The sequence below is a fragment of the Pseudoliparis swirei genome, chromosome 6 (assembly GCF_029220125.1).
Source record: "Pseudoliparis swirei isolate HS2019 ecotype Mariana Trench chromosome 6, NWPU_hadal_v1, whole genome shotgun sequence".
In the NCBI taxonomy this organism is placed as follows: Eukaryota; Metazoa; Chordata; class Actinopteri; order Perciformes; family Liparidae; genus Pseudoliparis; species Pseudoliparis swirei.
Window position 1 is genome coordinate 26,707,215 of NC_079393.1, and position 20,349 is coordinate 26,727,563.

At 44.2% G+C, this 20,349-nt stretch overlaps 1 protein-coding gene across 5 annotated transcripts in view; it reads right to left on the bottom strand.

Moving 5' to 3' along the window:
* The window catches only part of LOC130194743 (liprin-beta-2-like), a 119,448-nt gene that overhangs the window by 89,420 nt on the left and 9,679 nt on the right, over positions 1 to 20,349 (bottom strand). For 3 of the 5 annotated variants that reach the window (XM_056415874.1, XM_056415873.1, XM_056415869.1), the window contains exons 2-4: positions 11,868 to 11,979; positions 4,279 to 4,375; positions 1,171 to 1,379 (exon numbers count right to left, since the gene is read on the bottom strand). In XM_056415874.1, the coding sequence (XP_056271849.1) occupies positions 1,171 to 1,379; positions 4,279 to 4,360 (291 nt within the window). In that variant the 5' untranslated portion in view covers positions 4,361 to 4,375; positions 11,868 to 11,979. The remainder of the gene's footprint in view (positions 1 to 1,170; positions 1,380 to 4,278; positions 4,376 to 11,867; positions 11,980 to 20,349) is intronic. The other 2 variants (XM_056415870.1, XM_056415871.1) reach the window with 2 other exon arrangements.

Sequence of the window (20,349 nt, forward strand, 5' to 3'; positions counted from 1 at the left end):
CTCCTCTCCTTATGGACGCTTAGGATACACTGAGCACCGCTCTCCTCTTCTCTCTCTCCTTTTGGATACATTTTCATCTCTCCATCACACATTAGTAACTCTGCTTCCTCTCCTGAGTCTTAGTGACTTCACGTCTCATAGGGTCCGTTGGACCTGGCTGGGCCTGATGCCATGGCCCTGCTGAGGCTCCGCCCACTGCTCCTCTACCTCCATCTGCCTGATGGAGGTCTGGATCGTGGTCCATGCCGACTACCAACTATTCATTCACTCTGTCATATTCATTGTGTTGTTACTGTGTTTTAATTTGTGTGTAATGATTCCTTCTGGTCACATGACATCTATTATTCTATCCATCATGGAGAGGGATCCTCCTCTGTTGCTCTTGTTGTGTATTTTGCATTACAGCTCTTAAAGATACAGCCATAAATATAGATCTGGGCTCAGAGGCCCACAAGGTGTTCATGGTAGAGAATACCCTTGTTTAGAGTTGGACCAGATGGTTTACATTAGGAGACCCTTATGGAATGACGTGATTCTGCTCCAAGGCTGGAGCAGCACGTCATTCCTGCTTCCTTAAAAGAGGTAACACAAATTCATTTGTGTGGATTTCGTGGGTTTCGTGGATTCCCTGGACCTTCTGAAATCACCCGGGCTGTAAGCAGTATACGCTCGTAATTAGACCTGTTTTCTTTCTGTAATAAAACTGCATTATATCAGCAACAAGACAGTGTCCGCGGAGATCTTTTCATCACTAACATTCTTCATCATCTCGGCCGACAGAAGATTATACAACACTCTCCTGAAGGCTTCTTCACTTATTTTGCCTTGAAGGTTTTTTTCTATTTCTTGGGAGTTGTTCCTGATCCCAGGTCAAAGGTCAGGGATGTCTACGTGTACAGATTGTAAAGCACTCTGAGGCTAAATTTGTATTTTGTGATAATCAGCTGAACAAAATAAACTGAATTGAAATCAAGATTAAGATTGCATTTAAAACAACATTTAAGACCTAGCAAGGTTTTTGTGTTAAAGATAAATTTAATTTATGTTTCCGTTGCTCTTAAGCAATAAAAGAAGTGAGACTTTGAGAGACTGAGCGTTGACTCACTGACCGCTGCTACACATGTCGTGTTAAAATGGAAGCTCATCTGAAGCCCGGCACACGGTACTCACAGTTCCACTCTGGAGCCAGTCTATGAGGACGCGTGCCGTCCCCGAGGGTACCTGAGCTCGGAGGCCGTCTCTCTCGTCCTGGTTGAGCTGGAGCTCCAGGGCCAGTCTGAGGTCCTCAGCCAGGTGAACCACCTGCAGAGGACCGGCGCTGACGGGAGCAGCCAGGTCACACCTGCTGTTGGAAAACTCCACCGCTGCTGCTTTGGAATCTGGAGAGTGTGTGCAAGGGGAGAAGACACACACACACACACACACACACACACACGTTCAAAACTAGGAGAGCAGAATTCATCCTGAATATTTCTAAAGGGTGTCATCTGGATCATTTCCCTGGCTGGCACGTGTACATCTGGAGGCACTGACATCATCGTGGAGTATGCCTCCTACCAACTATGCCATGGCGCTGCTGATGCCCCGCCCACTCCTCCTCTCTACCTCCATCTGCCTGATGGATCATGGAGGTCTGGATGGTGGAGGTCTGGATCGTGGTCCATGACTACTACCAACTATTCATACACTCTGTCACATTCATTGAATGTGTTTTAACTCTGTAATGATTCCTTCTGGTCACATGACATCTATTGTTCATCTGGTCACATGACATCTATTGTTCATCTGGTCACATGACATCTATTGTTCTGTCCATCCTGGAGAGGGATCCTCCTCTGTTGCTCTCAGGGCTCTCAAGTCTCACGCATTGAGCGTGAGACTCACGCATTTCGGTCTTATCTCACGCACTCCCGCCACACATCGAATTCCTCACGCTGAAAAAACCTCTCGGCTATTTAATGCTTGAATGCAGGGGTGCTCAATACGCCGATCGATTGTTCCGCTGCAGAGCTCCGACGCCGGTCTGCGCGCATTGGGATGGAGCAACAAAATAGTCATTAGCCCAGCCCCGTCAACAACTTTTCTCGGAGTAGAAATAGTCACTAGCACCCCCCCCCCCCCGTCAACAACTCTTTTCGGCTTGATGCCGGCGCGCGCAACGGTCAGCTGTATCGGGTGCTGATGGAAATCTCACGCTTGCCTGTCTTCAAAACTTGAGAGCCCTGTGCTCTCCTGAAGGGTTCTTCCCTTAATTTTCCCAGTGAAAGTTGTTCCTAATCCGATGTGAGGTCAAAGGTCAGGGATGTCTGTGTACGGATGGTAAAGCTCTCTGACTAGGGCGCCTTCGCCTTTCGTCACGACAGCGTCGTAGAGCGGTGGTGTGGTAACTCTGCGTTTCGTCGTCAGCTTCATCAGCCTCCTTAACTTTCTTTTAATATTTTAATAAAGCTACATTTACATTATTATATTGTCAGGTGAGAAGGTAACCATTTCTATTCCCGATATGCGATCACTTCATTAGCCTGCTAGCTAGCTTTGTTTGATTCAATCTCTAGATGAACTAATATTTGTAAATGATATATTTAATATATATATATATATATATATATATATATATATTATATAGATCATCCTCTCAGTCACTGGTGGCTGTGGTACTGTGTAAATATCCACTCACTTCAGTGTAGCTGCTAAATCTTCCCAAATATCAGTCGTTGTTTACAATGCTACGAATGCCACACCACAGAACTAACTGAATTGTTTTACAAGATCCATCAGAGACCAGGAGGACGACAGAGAAATGGCCTGAAATCAGAGAGTTGAAATGTATAGATATTAGTTTATCGCCAGAGAAAACTAATCCAACCCGTCTCCGCTAGGTATTAAATGGCTAGCTAACGAGATATCTAGCCAATAACCCATTTGTGATAGTGGAATTTGATTGTATCGTCATTATTTTTTTCATCATTTTTGGTCTAATGCTCTCCTGAAGGTTTCTTCAGTCATTTGAACAGAGAGTATTGTAAGACAAGTGATGGAAAGTAAAGTCGATGTGTGAATATATTTTGGTTGTTGGGCTACCTCATTATGATCGTGACGACGTTAGCTTATTATGATCGTGACGACGTTAGCTCATTATGATCGTGACGTTAGCTTTTTATGATCGTGACGACGTTAGCTTATTATGATGGCGACGACGTTAGCTCATTATGATCGTGACGACGTTAGCTTATTATGATCGTGACGACGTTAGCTCATTATGATCGTGACGTTAGCTTTTTATGATCGTGACGACGTTAGCTTATTATGATCGTGACGACGTTAGCTCATTATGATCGTGACGACGTTAGCTCATTATGATCGTGACGACGTTAGCTCATTATGATCGTGACGACGTTAGCTTATTATGATCGTGACGACGTTAGCTCATTATGATCGTGACGACGTTAGCTTATTATGATCGTGACGACGTTAGCTTATTATGATCGTGACGACGTTAGCTTATTATGATCGTAACGTTAGCTCATTATGATCGTGACGTTAGCAGATTATGATCGTGACGACGTTAGCTCATTATGACCGTGACGACGTTAGCTCATTATGATCGTGACGACGTTAGCTTTTTATGATCGTGACGACGTTAGCTCATTATGATCGTGACGACGTTAGCTTATTATGATCGTGACGACGTTAGCTCATTATGATCGTGACGACGTTAGCTTATTATGATCGTGACGATGTTAGCTTATTATGATCGTGACGTTAGCTCATTATGATCGTGACGTTAGCTCATTATGATCGTGACGACGTTAGCTTATTATGATCGTGATGACGTTAGCTTATTATAATCGTGACGTTAGCTCATTATGATCGTGACGACGTTAGCTCATTATGATCGTGACGACGTTAGCTTATTATGATCGTGACGACGTTAGCTTATTATGATCGTGATGTTAGCTCATTATGATCGTGACGATGTTAGCTCATTATGATCGTGACGACGTTAGCTCATTATGATCGTGACGACGTTAGCTCATTATGATCGTGACGACGTTAGCTCATTATGACCGTGACGACGTTAGCTCATTATGATCGTGACGACGTTAGCTCATTACGATCGTGATGACGTTAGCTCATTATGATCGTGACGACGTTTGCATGTGATTTCCTGTGGCTTCTCACTCAAGATGCAACCGGTATTGGCCATTTCTCAAGATTAAAAAAAGTATCTCCGGTAACTCCAATGTCACAAAGATCACACTGCTGTGTCGCTATTACCTGCAATGATGTCATCCATCTGCTCCAGTGCAGCCTCCAGCATCTGACTGGCCTCCGTTTCCATGGTGATGGCGGGAAGCATCAGCTCTTAGGTCTGCTGTACAAAAAAACACATTAGCAGCAACTTAGCGTTGTCTTTTTAAATGCAGTAAATTAGGTTTACACTAGAGAGGGCCAAAGAAACAGAACCATGACATGTTTACTATAGAGCGGGCCTAACCAACAGAACCATGACAGGTTTACTATAGAGAGGGTCTAACCAACAGAACCATGACAGGTTTACTATAGAGCGGGCCTAACCAACAGAACCATGACAGGTTTACTATAGAGAGGGTCTAACCAACAGAACCATGACAGGTTTACTATAGAGCGGGCCTAACCAACAGAACCATGACAGGTTTACTATAGAGAGGGTCTAACCAACAGAACCATGACAGGTTTACTATAGAGCGGGCCTAACCAACAGAACCATGACAGGTTTACTATAGAGAGGGTCTAACCAACAGAACCATGACAGGTTTACTATAGAGAGGGCCTAACCAACAGAACCATGACAGGTTTACTATAGAGAGGGTCTAACCAACAGAACCATGACAGGTTTACTATAGAGAGGGTCTAACCAACAGAAACATGACAGGTTTACTATAGAGAGGGCCTAACCAACAGAACCATGACAGGTTTACTATAGAGAGGGCCTAACCAACAGAACCATGACAGGTTTACTATAGAGAGGGTCTAACCAACAGAAACATGACAGGTTTACTATAGAGAGGGCCTAACCAACAGAACCATGACAGGTTTACTATAGAGAGGGCCTAACCAACAGAACCATGACAGGTTTACTATAGAGAGGGCCTAACCAACAGAACCATGACAGGTTTACTATAGAGAGGGTCTAACCAACAGAACCATGACAGGTTTACTATAGAGAGGGTCTAACCAACAGAAACATGACAGGTTTACTATAGAGAGGGCCTAACCAACAGAACCATGACAGGTTTACTATAGAGAGGGTCTAACCAACAGAACCATGACAGGTTTACTATAGAGAGGGTCTAAACAACAGAAACATGACAGGTTTACTCTAGAGAGGGCCTAACCAACAGAACCATGACAGGTTTACTATAGAGAGGGTCTAACCAACAGAACCATGACAGGTTTACTATAGAGAGGGCCTAACCAACAGAAACATGACAGGTTTACTATAGAGAGGGTCTAACCAACAGAACCATGACAGGTTTACTATAGAGAGGGCCTAACCAACAGAACCATGACAGGTTTACTATAGAGAGGGCCTAACCAACAGAACCATGACAGGTTTACTATAGAGGGTCTAACCAACAGAACCATGACAGGTTTACTATAGAGAGGGCCTAACCAACAGAACCATGACAGGTTTACTATAGAGAGGGCCTAACCAACAGAACCATGACAGGTTTACTATAGAGAGGGTCTAACCAACAGAACCATGACAGGTTTACTATAGAGAGGGCCTAACCAACAGAACCATGACAGGTTTACTATAGAGAGGGTCTAACCAACAGAACCATGACAGGTTTACTATAGAGAGGGTCTAACCAACAGAAACATGACAGGTTTACTATAGAGAGGGCCTAACCAACAGAACCATGACAGGTTTACTATAGAGAGGGTCTAACCAACAGAACCATGACAGGTTTACTATAGAGAGGGTCTAAACAACAGAAACATGACAGGTTTACTCTAGAGAGGGCCTAACCAACAGAACCATGACAGGTTTACTATAGAGAGGGTCTAACCAACAGAACCATGACAGGTTTACTATAGAGAGGGCCTAACCAACAGAAACATGACAGGTTTACTATAGAGAGGGTCTAACCAACAGAACCATGACAGGTTTACTATAGAGAGGGTCTAACCAACAGAAACATGACAGGTTTACTATAGAGAGGGCCTAACCAACAGAACCATGACAGGTTTACTATAGAGAGGGTCTAACCAACAGAACCATGACAGGTTTACTATAGAGAGGGTCTAACCAACAGAAACATGACAGGTTTACTCTAGAGAGGGCCTAACCAACAGAACCATGACAGGTTTACTATAGAGAGGGCCTAACCAACAGAACCATGACAGGTTTACTATAGAGAGGGTCTAACCAACAGAACCATGACAGGTTTACTATAGAGAGGCCTAACCAACAGAACCATGACAGGTTTACTATAGAGGGCCTAACCAACAGAAACATGACAGGTTTACTATAGAGAGGGCCTAACCAACAGAACCATGACAGGTTTACTATAGAGAGGGCCTAACCAACAGAACCATGACAGGTTTACTATAGAGAGGGCCTAACCAACAGAAACATGACAGGTTTACTATAGAGAGGGTCTAACCAACAGAAACATGACAGGTTTACTATAGAGAGGGCCTAACCAACAGAACCATGACAGGTTTACTATAGAGAGGGTCTAACCAACAGAACAATGACAGGTTTACTATAGAGAGGGCCTAACCAACAGAACCATGACAGGTTTACTATAGAGAGGGCCTAACCAACAGAAACATGACAGGTTTACTATAGAGAGGGCCTAACCAACAGAACCATGACAGGTTTACTATAGAGAGGGTCTAACCAACAGAACCATGACAGGTTTACTATAGAGAGGGCCTAACCAACAGAACCATGACAGGTTTACTATAGAGAGGGCCTAACCAACAGAAACATGACAGGTTTACTATAGAGAGGGTCTAACCAACAGAACCATGACAGGTTTACTATAGAGAGGGTCTAACCAACAGAACCATGACAGGTTTACTATAGAGAGGGCCTAACCAACAGAACCATGACAGGTTTACTATAGAGAGGGCCTAACCAACAGAACCATGACAGGTTTACTATAGAGAGGGTCTAACCAACAGAAACATGACAGGTTTACTATAGAGAGGGCCTAACCAACAGAACCATGACAGGTTTACTATAGAGAGGGCCTAACCAACAGAACCATGACAGGTTTACTATAGAGAGGGCCTAACCAACAGAAACATGACAGGTTTACTATAGAGAGGGTCTAACCAACAGAACCATGACAGGTTTACTATAGAGAGGGCCTAACCAACAGAACCATGACAGGTTTACTATAGAGAGGGCCTAACCAACAGAACCATGACAGGTTTACTATAGAGAGGGTCTAACCAACAGAACCATGACAGGTTTACTATAGAGAGGGCCTAACCAACAGAACCATGACAGGTTTACTATAGAGAGGGTCTAACCAACAGAACCATGACAGGTTTACTATAGAGAGGGCCTAACCAACAGAACCATGACAGGTTTACTATAGAGAGGGCCTAACCAACAGAAACATGACAGGTTTACTATAGAGAGGGTCTAACCAACAGAACCATGACATGTTTACTATAGAGAGGGTCTAACCAACAGAACCATGACAGGTTTATTATAGAGAGGGCCTAACCAACAGAACCATGACAGGTTTACACTAGAGCGGGCCTAACCAACAGAACCATGACAGGGTTCTCGCTGCCCCACCATCTCCTGTCATCTTTACTTATCTGGCTTTCCACCGTGCCCTTCCCCCCGCCTGTCATTCCGTATTGGCCTTGCACTCATCATCTCTCATCCCTCTGTTTTGCTGTCGTGCTGACTTAGAGACACACAGACATCACCATGCAGAAATCAAGAGGAAGGGCAGTGATGTAATCTACAGTCAACGCCCTCATTTACATGAGCACTGTTGTTCACGACCATCAGAACACTTACACTGTCAATCTGTTTAAAACCCAGGAAATGGACCTACAGTTGTGTATCACCATTCTAACATTTTTCAATCACGGCATTCGTCTGCTCCCATGAAGCAAGAGTGTGTATAGACACGATGTGTGCAATGGAAAAATAACTGATACTGTTATTGTTAATAATTATAAATGCCCCCTTATTACTATTGTTACGGCGGATGGTGACAGTACAATTCAGACACTATGACAGGGTGCCACTGTTCAATAGCCCAGTTACAACAGTGCTTTTGTCTCTGTCTCTGTGTGTGCGTGTATGTGTGTTGTGTGTGTGTGTGTGTGTGTGTGTGTGTGTTTGAAAGAGAGAGGCAGTTTGCCGAAGCAAAAAAGCCAGTTCCACATCAAAAGGGCCCAGCTGAGGAAGTTCCGGTGTCTGATCAGGATCCTCCTGGACGCCTTCCTTAAGGAGGTTTCTGGGCATGTCCAACTGGTAAGACGCCCCAGGCTAGACCCAAAACATGCTAGAGGGACGATATATCGTATATCCTGTCCAGCCTGGGAACGCCTCAAGATTTCCGAGGAAGAGCTAGAAAAAGTTGCTGGAGACTTTCTAGCTGCTTTCCATGCTGCCCCATGGCCCGGCTCAGCAAACACACTTAAGCTAAGCAGCATGGATCAACACTATTACAGCAGCAGCAAGCACAACAGCCATGTTACACAGGACTGAAGGTGACTCAGCGATCCGTTAAGTACACACCAACAAGCTAAATAGCAGTTACACGTTAAACAAAACAAACAAGGCTATAAACAGTCTGATCCATCTCTGCCCAGGCAGTTTCTTCGGACTCGTTGGGTGGAATATGTCCTGACCCGCGCTGTGTACTTAAACTACAAGCCGGTTCTCAGCAAATGTCGACTTGAAGAATCCGTAAAGGTGCAGGTTCAAGTGGCAGAGCGCGGCCACGTTAATCATTGAGGATCCAAGAACAGTCTGTTATTCGACCAGCGAAGTTAGCACTACTCCCGAGGTACGTCATTTCACCCCTTTTTGCAACCTGAGTGGCATTGGCAGCGCAGGGTAAAAGGTATGCGTCGGGTTTTGACAGCCATTTGTCCCAGAAGAGCTGCCCTGAATGAAAAATATATGAACTGGACTATTAGAAGAGGCCAATGAACACAGAACGTGTATGGGAAAATAAGTATAACCTGACAGAATAAGTTTCCATTCCTTCTTTAGGGTCGTGGGGTGCTGGAGCCGATCCCAGCTGACATTGGGCGAAGGCGGGGTCACCTGGACAGGTCACAGTCCATCTCAGGGCTCATATAGAGAGAGAGACAACCATTCAAGGTCACATTCACACCGACGGGCAATTTAGAGGTCAATTAACCTGCTGCATGTCTTTGGACTGTGGGAGGAAGCTGGAGAACCCGGAGGGAACCCACGCTGCCACGGGGAGAACATGCTGCCTCCACACAGGAGGACCGCCCCGACCGGGAATTGAACCCGCGGCCCTCTTGCTGTGAGGCGACAGTGCTAGCCACAGAATAACAGAATAAGTTTTAGAACTAAAATGGGATCGTAATGTTGTAATGATGATTCTGTAGAGATGACTGAAGACAGTACAAAGCTAAATGCAGTTTTATAAAAACGAACAAAGACCACGCCTCGTTTTTGAGGGAATAATTTAGGCCCAAAGTACTGTTCCACAACGAACCCGTTCACTTCTTTGACTCGGTTGCGACATCGGCCCTGGGCGGTGGAAATCCCGACTTCGCCGTCCACCCATCGGAGATCCAAGTGGACAGCGGCCAAAACCACCACGACCCTCATTCACCATTCCGACACGCCGGCTGTCTCTATAAATCCCAGCATCCTTTTCCGTTCTCTTGCATCTGACAAACCGCTCTACGACCGAACCACAGCAGCCAACGACACGGCGAAGTCATTGGCCGAGAAATAATCTGTTGTATCTTTCCACTCTTCTGCCGTTCCCCCTCCGCTCCGCTCTCCACCCTCGAACCCCGTCTCTAGATCCCTTTGACCCTTGATTTCCAGCAGCCTTTTCCGTTCTCTTGCCCTTCATGTCCCACTCCCCTCGGCCAACTCCTACCTCCTCCACCCTGCTCGCTTAAACAGACAACAAATAGAGACTTTGAAGCATCGGCTTGGGACTCGACGCAGGACAGTCGGACATGTCTGTGACAAGCATCGAAGAACTTCTCCTGGATCTAACACACGATAACTGTCAGGGTGTCAGAGCCAGAGAGAGATTGGACCCAAATGCCAACAAGGTTTCCATAGAACATTTAATCCTTTACTCGAAACAGGTCAAGGACAAACGCAAACTAACCAGCACCACCCAAACAAACTCAACTGCATGACCCCACCCTGGGGAATGAGACACACAGGGTTTAAATACACAGGGAAGCTGCAGGTGATTGGACACTGGGAAACGAGACACAGGTGGACACAATGAGGGCGGGGCCAGCAATCACACAGGAGGAAACAATCAAGACCAGGGCAGACAACCACAGGGGCAGGAACGCCGTTTCTCAATATGCGTTATTGTGCGTACTTCGCTCTACTTGTGTCCTCGTGACTCGTGAAACGTCATCAGTCTCAGCCCGAGTACATGTCCGGAAAGTGGGAGGATCAAGTCACATCCGGGTGTTTTGACCGTGCTTTGCGAGAAGCGAACTTTGAATGTGAAGGATGCATCAGAGGAGACTTGTGCGTACTCTGGCCAGCAGACATCCCAGAATGCATTTCACCAGCAACCGGAAACAAGAGCGGAGGAGAAAATAAACTACTGACAGTTGACTTTTTATAAATACTACTGTTGAGTCACGGAATGTAATTTTACGATGTTTTGTTTATTTGACTGTAAAATATAATTTTCAGTGAATAATTGGAGTAAACTCAGGAGCAAGAACAGCTGATGTGGTGACGTCATCAAGTCAGCTGCTGCTCCAATCGCAGAAAGACCGTCCTCCCGTCTTCCGGAGTCTGGACTCCCAAGACCAGACTCCAAAAGACAACAAGTCTGTACTCGTGTACTTTGAATTGAGAAACGCCGGAAGTGCAGGGAAACAGAGGACACAGGAACTCCCTGGGGTCCCAGTGACTCTCAACCAATGAGGTCCCAGCGTTGTGGTTTGAACCAAATCTCACACTCAACATGTTGACACCCGATGGGAGGTTGGCATGATTTCACAATCAAGGCCTCCGAAATGACATGCAGGACTCTCTTTGTTTCAACCACACGGTGAAGTCAAAACAACAGCACAGACACTTTCTCAACAAGCTACGTTTTGAAACACACACACACACACCCCACACACACATATTTTCGGGGAGCAACTGTAAGGGGTCACAATTCGACAAATAAAGAGAATAGAAAAATAAATCAGGATTGTCTCCTGAGGTTGAATCTCATCGTCTGTGGTCCGTGACTCCTAGTGCTGTAGATGTAGACAACATGTAGACATGCCTTTTTACAGAGACACAATCCAGAAAAACAAGTTTTTCAAACGTGACAATATGCGACCTGTTTCTTTCAGTTACGACTCCAACCGCCTCGGTGTTGCCTGATCCGTGCCCCGAGTCAAACAAGGGAAGTTACCACTGTTGTGTTCAGTGAAAACAGTGGAGACGGTGTAGTCCGGAGACATGACATTCAGCTTTTCACTCATCACTGAATAATAAAATAAATACATGTACAATATTCAATGTTGAGAAAGGCCTCCGTTAATTGAGAGCCGTGTTCGCCTCAAGCTGAAACCCACAGAGTAGTTTACAGCCTGCTGGTTAACCCTTTGAGACACCAACACACACCGTTTACAAAGCGTCAACTCACTTGTGGGAAAGTTTCACTGATCCACTCGATGTCCCGACACACACCCCTCCACCCGCTGAGCCACGCTGGTGTGTACACACTCATGTGGAGAGGCCTCCCACGGGCACTGCACCTGAGTGTGGGAACAGCAAACACAGCCGTGAGTCGGAGGCTCCAGCCTCACGCCTTCGACCGCCTCCAGTCTCTGTTCAGCTCACGCACAGAGAGAGAGAGAGAGAAAGAGAGGAAGAGAGAGAGACAGAGAGAGAGACAGAGAGCGAGAGAGACCTTCTCGTCAGCAGTAGCACGTTGTGTCAGGTAAACACATCATGTTTGAGCTGCTACCCACGAGAGCTGAGAAGTCACTCGTTCATAAAGTCATTCATTCAGAGAGGAGAGTGATTGTGTGTGTTGGCAATTACTCATCCAGCACTGCTCTACACTGCTGCTCTACATTACAGCTCTACACTGCTGCTCTACACTGCTGTTCTACATTACTGCTCTACACTGCTGCTCTACACTGCTGCTCTACGCTGCTGCTCTATATTACTGCTCTACACTGCTGCTCTACATTACTGCTCTACACTGCTGCTCTACACTGCTGCTCTACATTACTGCTCTAGTGTTGCTCTTCATTACTGCTCTTCATAACTGCTTTACATTACTGCTCTTCATTACTGCCCTACACTGCTCTACATTACTGCTCTAGAGTGCTGCTCTTCATTACTGCTCTACATTACTGATCTACATTACTGCTCTAGAGTGGTGCTCTTCATAACTGCTCTACATTACTGCTCTACATTGCTCTACATAACTGATCTACATTACTGCTCTTCATTATTGTTCTACACTGCTCTACATTACTGCTCTACGTTGCTCTACATTACTGCTCTTTATTACTGCTCTACACTGCTCTTCATTACTGCTCTACATTACTGCTCTTCATTACTGGAGCACTCTGAGGCAAATTTGTAATTTGTGAAAATGGGCTATACAAATAAACTGAATTCAAAAACTGAATTGCATAAAGAGTATGCCGCTTTACCGGAATCTACTAGTTCCAAAGCCTCTACATTGGGTGTGGGGGGGGGGGGTCGGTAATGAGGTCAGAGTCTGTACACATGTTGACCAATAGATTTCCAGGACTTTAAACCACATTTCCATGACCACACAGAAATCTCGGTGTATACATAGTATTCAAACAAGGAGAATTACAAAAAGCATACAATACACCTTAAATGAAACAAATGAATGAGAGACAATAGTTTGATTAAAAGAATAAACATTTGTATACATGTTTATTCTTAGAAACACTTATAGAAATGTTTATTCTTTTAATCTAACTATTATCCTGTATGTGCAAATCCATCTGTTTGGACTTGGCTTATATTTTGAGCGTCCTCCTTTCAAAAACATATGAATTATTTCAAACTCGACGTAAAGGAAACATGTGATTATAACAAATTTCCATGACTTTTCCAAAACTTTTGTGATTTAAGTTTTTTCCATGACTTTTCCAAATCTGGAAATTAACAATTTAAAATTCCATGACTTTTCCAGGTTTTCCATGACCATACGAACCCTGAAGAGAGGCGGAGCCACAGTGTGGAAGATGGTGAGAGAGAGAGAGGCGGAGCCACAGTGTGGAAAACGGTCAGAGAGAGAGGCGGAGCCACAGTGTGGAAAACGGTCAGAGAGAGAGGCGGAGCCACAGTGTGGAAGACGGTGAGAGAGAGAGGGGCGGAGTCACAGTCTGGAGGATGGTTAGAGAGAGAGGCGGAGTCACAGTCTGGAGGATGGTCAGAGAGAGAGGCGGAGTTACAGTCTGGAGGATGGTTAGAGAGAGAGGCGGAGTCACAGTCTGGAGGACAGTCAGAGAGAGAGGCGGAGTCACAGTCTGGAGGATGGTTAGAGAGAGAGGCGGAGTCACAGTCTGGAGGATGGTCAGAGAGAGGCGGAGTTACAGTCTGGAGGATGGTTAGAGAGAGAGGGGCGGAGTCACAGTCTGGAGGATGGTTAGAGAGAGAGGCGGAGTCACAGTCTGGAGGATGGTCAGAGAGAGAGGTGGAGTTACAGTCTGGAGGATGGTTAGAGAGAGAGGGGCGGAGTCACAGTCTGGAGGATGGTTAGAGAGAGAGGCGGAGTCACAGTCTGGAGGATGGTCAGAGAGAGAGGCGGAGTCACAGTCTGGAGGATGGTTAGAGAGAGAGGCGGAGTCACAGTCTGGAGGACGGTCAGAGAGAGAGGCGGAGTCACAGTCTGGAGGACAGTCAGAGAGAGGGGCGGAGTCACAATCTGGAGGATGGTTAGAGAGAGAGGCAGAGTCACACTCTGGAGGATGGTTAGAGAGAGAGGCGGAGTCACAGTCTGGAGGATGGTCAGAGAGAGAGGCGGAGTTACAGTCTGGAGGATGGTTAGAGAGAGAGGCGGAGTCACAGTCTGGAGGATGGTCAGAGAGAGAGGCGGAGTTACAGTCTGGAGGATAGTCAGAGAGAGAGGCGGAGTCACAGTCTGGAGGACATTTTAATCAGTAATTGACATGTGTGAATTCTCTTCCGTGGTGGGAGAAAAACTGTGAAAATCAATAAAACATATTTACAGGTCAGGCAGACCGCCGAGGAACGCTGCAGTTGGTCGTTCCTCGACTGAACTAGCGCCTCGCTGACAAGAGAAACAATCCACAGCCCGACCACACGGCCCTGAGCTCCTGACTGAGCTCTCAAACGGGTGGAACGCTGCCACCTCCAGACGGAAACACGCGGTTAGACCCGACTCCGCCCACGGTGCAGCGAGTCCTGGTCTCAAAGACCATCCGTCGTTTCATACGGTTATTAACTACAGAAGTAAGAAACACGCCGGCACCGACATAAACACACGATGACGTTTACCTTTAGCAGCCTGAAGGAGAGCTCGCCGGCTGCTGTTGTCACGGCCGACACTCACACCTGTGATTATCCAGTGTGACGACATTCCTGTGATGTCAGCTCCACCGCGGAGCGACGCGCCCGGGAGCGCCAAGAGCGAAAGATGTATAGATGGGACTTATTGGAGACCTGGAGCGCCACATGTACCAACAACTACTGGACCCACTCCCCCTTCTCAAGGCGAGCACACTAATGAAGTAGAACGGGCACTCGGTAGAGCGCATACCTTCGCATATCACAAGGTTGGGCATTGTGTTAATTAATTATGAACATAGAAATTGACCGCGCTATGGTAAAAAGAAGATTTTTACCTTTTCATGACCTTGACCTTTGACCCGATCAATCCCAAAATGGTCCCCGGATAATAACCAATCATCCCACCTAATTTCATGCGATTCAGTTTAATACTTTTTGACTCATGCTAATAACACACACGCATACAAATACACGGCGATCAAAACATTACCTTCCACATTTTCAATGCGAAGGTAATTAATGTGAAGGCTTTAAACTACAACAATACATCCTATCATCATGAACTTCAATATTAAATTCACTTTATTTTGTATAGCCCAATATCACAAGTTACAAATTCCCCTCAGAGGGCTTTACAATCTGTGTATGTATAGACATCCCTGACCTTTGACCTCACATCGGATCAGGAACAACTCCCAAACAACCCTTCAAGATGTGCTGTGGCTTCCTTTTTATTCTAGTAATAATTTGCTACTCGGAGCTTTAAAGTATTGGGATAAAGCCTTCAGTCACTAGACGGTAGAGTTCTACTGAGTTATTCATGATGGATAAACACAATTAATGAGCATCAGTTTATCAAGTGGAATTAATTAAATTCATTCTTTCAATTCAGTTTATTTAGTATAGCCCAATATCACAAATTAAGAATTCGCCTCAGAGGGCTTTACAACCTGGAGTGTCAGAAACACACCAGGGCAAAGGGCACAACTGACCCTGAGAAATATAATGTTGCCCCTGATGTCAGTAGGAGAGGCAAAAAATGCCCCCATAATTTCTTCTAATAATTCTGATAATTAAATAGCGTTTTGCTTTTGTTCTTTGTTGTGAAATAAGTAAGAATTGTTAATAGTTGTTTAGAAAAACGTAATAACAATAAATAACCACAAAGAAATAAGAATACAATTGAATATGATTGTCTGATTTGTGTTTTCTGGTTGTATGTCAAAGAAAACGGCAACATTTGCCCCCTGCATTTGTTTTACATTTCCTCCCCTGATCTGTACACATAGACATCCCTGACCTTTGACCTTTGACCTCACATCGGATCAGGAACAACTCCCAAGAAATAGAAAAAAACCTTTCTGGGGGAAAAAAGGTAAGAACCCTTCAGGAGAGCAACAGAGGAGGATCCCTCTCCAGGATGGACAGAACAATAGACGTCATGTGACCAGGTGAACAATAGATGTCATGTGACCAGATGAACAATAGATGTCATGTGACCAGATGAACAATAGATGTCATGTGACCAGATGAACAATAGATGTCATGTGACCAGATGAACAATGTATGTCATGTGCCCAGATGAACAATAGATGTCATGTGACCAGATGAACAATAGATGTCATGTGACCAGATGAACAATAGATGTCACGTGACCAGATGAACAATATATGTCATGTGACCAGATGAACAATAGATGTCATGAGACCAGATGAACAATAGATGTCATGAGACCAGATGAACAATAGATGTCACGTGACCAGATGAACAATAGATGACATGTGACCAGATGAACAATAGATGTCATGAGACCAGATGAACAATAGATGTCATGTGACCAGATGAACACTAGATGTCATGTGACCAGATGAACAATAGATGACATGTGACCAGATGAACAATAGATGTCATGTGACCAGATGAACACTAGATGTCATTTGACCAGATGAACAATAGATGACATGTGACCAGATGAACAATAGATGTCATGTGACCAGATGAACAATAGATGTCATTCAATTCAGTTTATTTGTATAGCCCAATTTCACAAATTACAAATTTGTCTCGGAGTGCTTTACAATCTGTACACATAGACATCCCTGCCCCAAAACCTCACATCGGACCAGGAAAAACTCCCAAATAACCCTTCAGGGGGAAAAAGGGAAGAAACCTGGAGGAGAGCAACAGAGGAGGATCCCTCTCCAGGATGGACAGAACAATAGATGTCATGTGACCAGAAGGACAGATTTAGAGTTAAAATACATTCAATGAATATGACAGAGTGTATGAATAGTTCATAGTAGGCATATTCCACGATGGAGACCTCCACGATCCATCAGGCAGATGGCGGTGGGGAGGAGGAGTGGGCGGAGTCTCAACAGTGGGCGGAGTCTCAACAGGACAGTGGCGCAGTCAGGAGCAGGAATTCCACATGTGACCAGATGAACACTAGATGTCATGTGACCAGATGAACAATATATGTCATGTGACCAGATGAACAATATATGTCATGTGACCAGATGAACAATAGATGTCATGTGACCAGATGAACAATATATGTCATGTGACCAGATGAACAATATATGTCATGTGACCAGATGAACAATAGATGTCATGAGACCAGATGAACAATAGATGTCATGTGACCAGGTGAACAATAGATGTCATGTGACTAGATGAACAATAGATGTCATGTGACCAGATGAACAATAGATGTCACGTGACCAGATGAACAATAGATGTCATGTGACCAGATGAACACTAGATGTCACGTGACCAGATGAACAATAGATGTCATGTGACCAGATGAACAATAGATGACATGTGACCAGATGAACAATAGATGTCATGTGACCAGATGAACACTAGATGTCATGTGACCAGATGAACAATAGATGTCATGTGACCAGATGAACACTAGATGTCATGTGACCAGATGAACAATAGATGTCACGTGACCAGATGAACAATAGATGTCATGTGACCAGATGAACACTAGATGTCACGTGACCAGATGAACAATAGATGTCATGAGACCAGATGAACAATAGATGTCATGTGACCAGATGAACAATAGATGACATGTGACCAGATGAACAATAGATGTCATGTGACCAGGTGAACAATATATGTCATGTGACCAGATGAACAATAGATGTAATGTGACCAGATGAACAATAGATGTCATGTGACCAGATGAACAATATATGTCATGAGACCAGATGAACAATAGATGTCATGAGACCAGATGAACAATAGATGTCATGTGACCAGGTGAACAATAGATGACATGTGACCAGATGAACAATAGATGTCATGTGACCAGATGAACACTAGATGTCATGTGACCAGATGAACAATAGATGACATGTGACCAGATGAACAATAGATGTCATGTGACCAGATGAACACTAGATGTCATGTGACCAGATGAACAATAGATGACATGTGACCAGATGAACAATAGATGTCATGTGACCAGATGAACACTAGATGTCATGTGACCAGATGAACAATAGATGACATGTGACCAGATGAACAATAGATGACATGTGACCAGATGAACAATAGATGTCATGTGACCAGATGAACACTAGATGTCATGTGACCAGATGAACAATAGATGACATGTGACCAGATGAACAATAGATGTCATGTGACCAGATGAACAATAGATGTCATGAGACCAGATGAACAATAGATGTCATGTGACCAGATGAACAATAGATGTAATGTGACCAGATGAACAATAGATGTCATGTGACCAGATGAACAATATATGTCATGAGACCAGATGAACAATAGATGTCATGTGACCAGATGAACAATAGATGTCATGTGACCAGGTGAACAATAGATGACATGTGACCAGATGAACAATAGATGTCATGTGACCAGATGAACACTAGATGTCATGTGACCAGATGAACAATAGATGACATGTGACCAGATGAACAATAGATGTCATGTGACCAGATGAACAATAGATGTCATGAGACCAGATGAACAATAGATGTCATGAGACCAGATGAACAATAGATGTCATGTGACCAGGTGAACAATAGATGACATGTGACCAGATGAACAATAGATGTCATGTGACCAGATGAACACTAGATGTCATGAGACCAGATGAACAATAGATGTCATGTGACCAGATGAACAATAGATGTCATGTGACCAGGTGAACAATAGATGACATGTGACCAGATGAACAATAGATGTCATGTGACCAGGTGAACAATATATGTCATGTGACCAGATGAACAATAGATGTAATGTGACCAGATGAACAATAGATGACATGTGACCAGATGAACAATAGATGTCATGTGACCAGATGAACACTAGATGTCATGTGACCAGATGAACAATAGATGACATGTGACCAGATGAACAATAGATGACATGTGACCAGATGAACAATAGATGTCATGTGACCAGATGAACACTAGATGTCATGTGACCAGATGAACAATAGATGACATGTGACCAGATGAACAATAGATGTCATGTGACCAGATGAACACTAGATGTCATGTGACCAGATGAACAATAGATGTCATGTGACCAGATGAACACTAGATGTCATGTGACCAGATGAACAATAGATGCCATGTGACCAGATGAACAATAGATGTCATGTGACCAGGTGAACAATAGATGTCATGTGACCAGGTGAACAATAGATGTCATGTGACCAGATGAACAATATATGTCATGTGACCAGATGAACAATAGATGTCATGTGACCAGATGAACAATATGACAAGATGAACAATAGATGTCATGTGACCAGATGAACAATAGATGTCATGTGACCAGATGAACAATATATGTCATGTGACCAGATGAACAATATATGTCATGTGACCAGATGAACAATAGATGTCATGTGACCAGATGAACAATAGATGTCATGTGACCAGATGAACAATAGATGTCATGTGACCAGATGAACAATAGATGTCATGTGACCAGATGAACAATAGATGTCATGTGACCAGATGAACAATATATGTCATGTGACCAGATGAACAATAGATGTCATGTGACCAGATGAACAATAGATGTCATGTGACCAGATGAACAATAGATGTCATGTGACCAGATGAACAATAGATGTCATGTGACCAGATGAACAATAGATGTCATGTGACCAGATGAACAATAGATGTCATGTGACCAGATGAACAATAGATGTCATGTGACCAGATGAACAATAGATGTCATGTGACGACCAGATGAACAATAGATGTCATGAGACCAGATGAACAATAGATGTCATGAGACCAGATGAACAATAGATGTCATGTGACCAGATGAACAATAGATGTCATGTGACCAGATGAACAATAGATGTCATGAGACCAGATGAACAATAGATGACATGTGACCAGATGAACAATATGTCACGTGACCAGATGAACAATAGATGTCATGTGACCAGGTGAACACTAGATGTCACGTGACCAGATGAACAATAGATGTCATGTGACCAGATGAACAATAGATGTCATGTGACCAGATGAACAATAGATGTCATGTGACCAGATGAACAATAGATGTCATGTGACCAGATGAACAATAGATGTCATGAGACC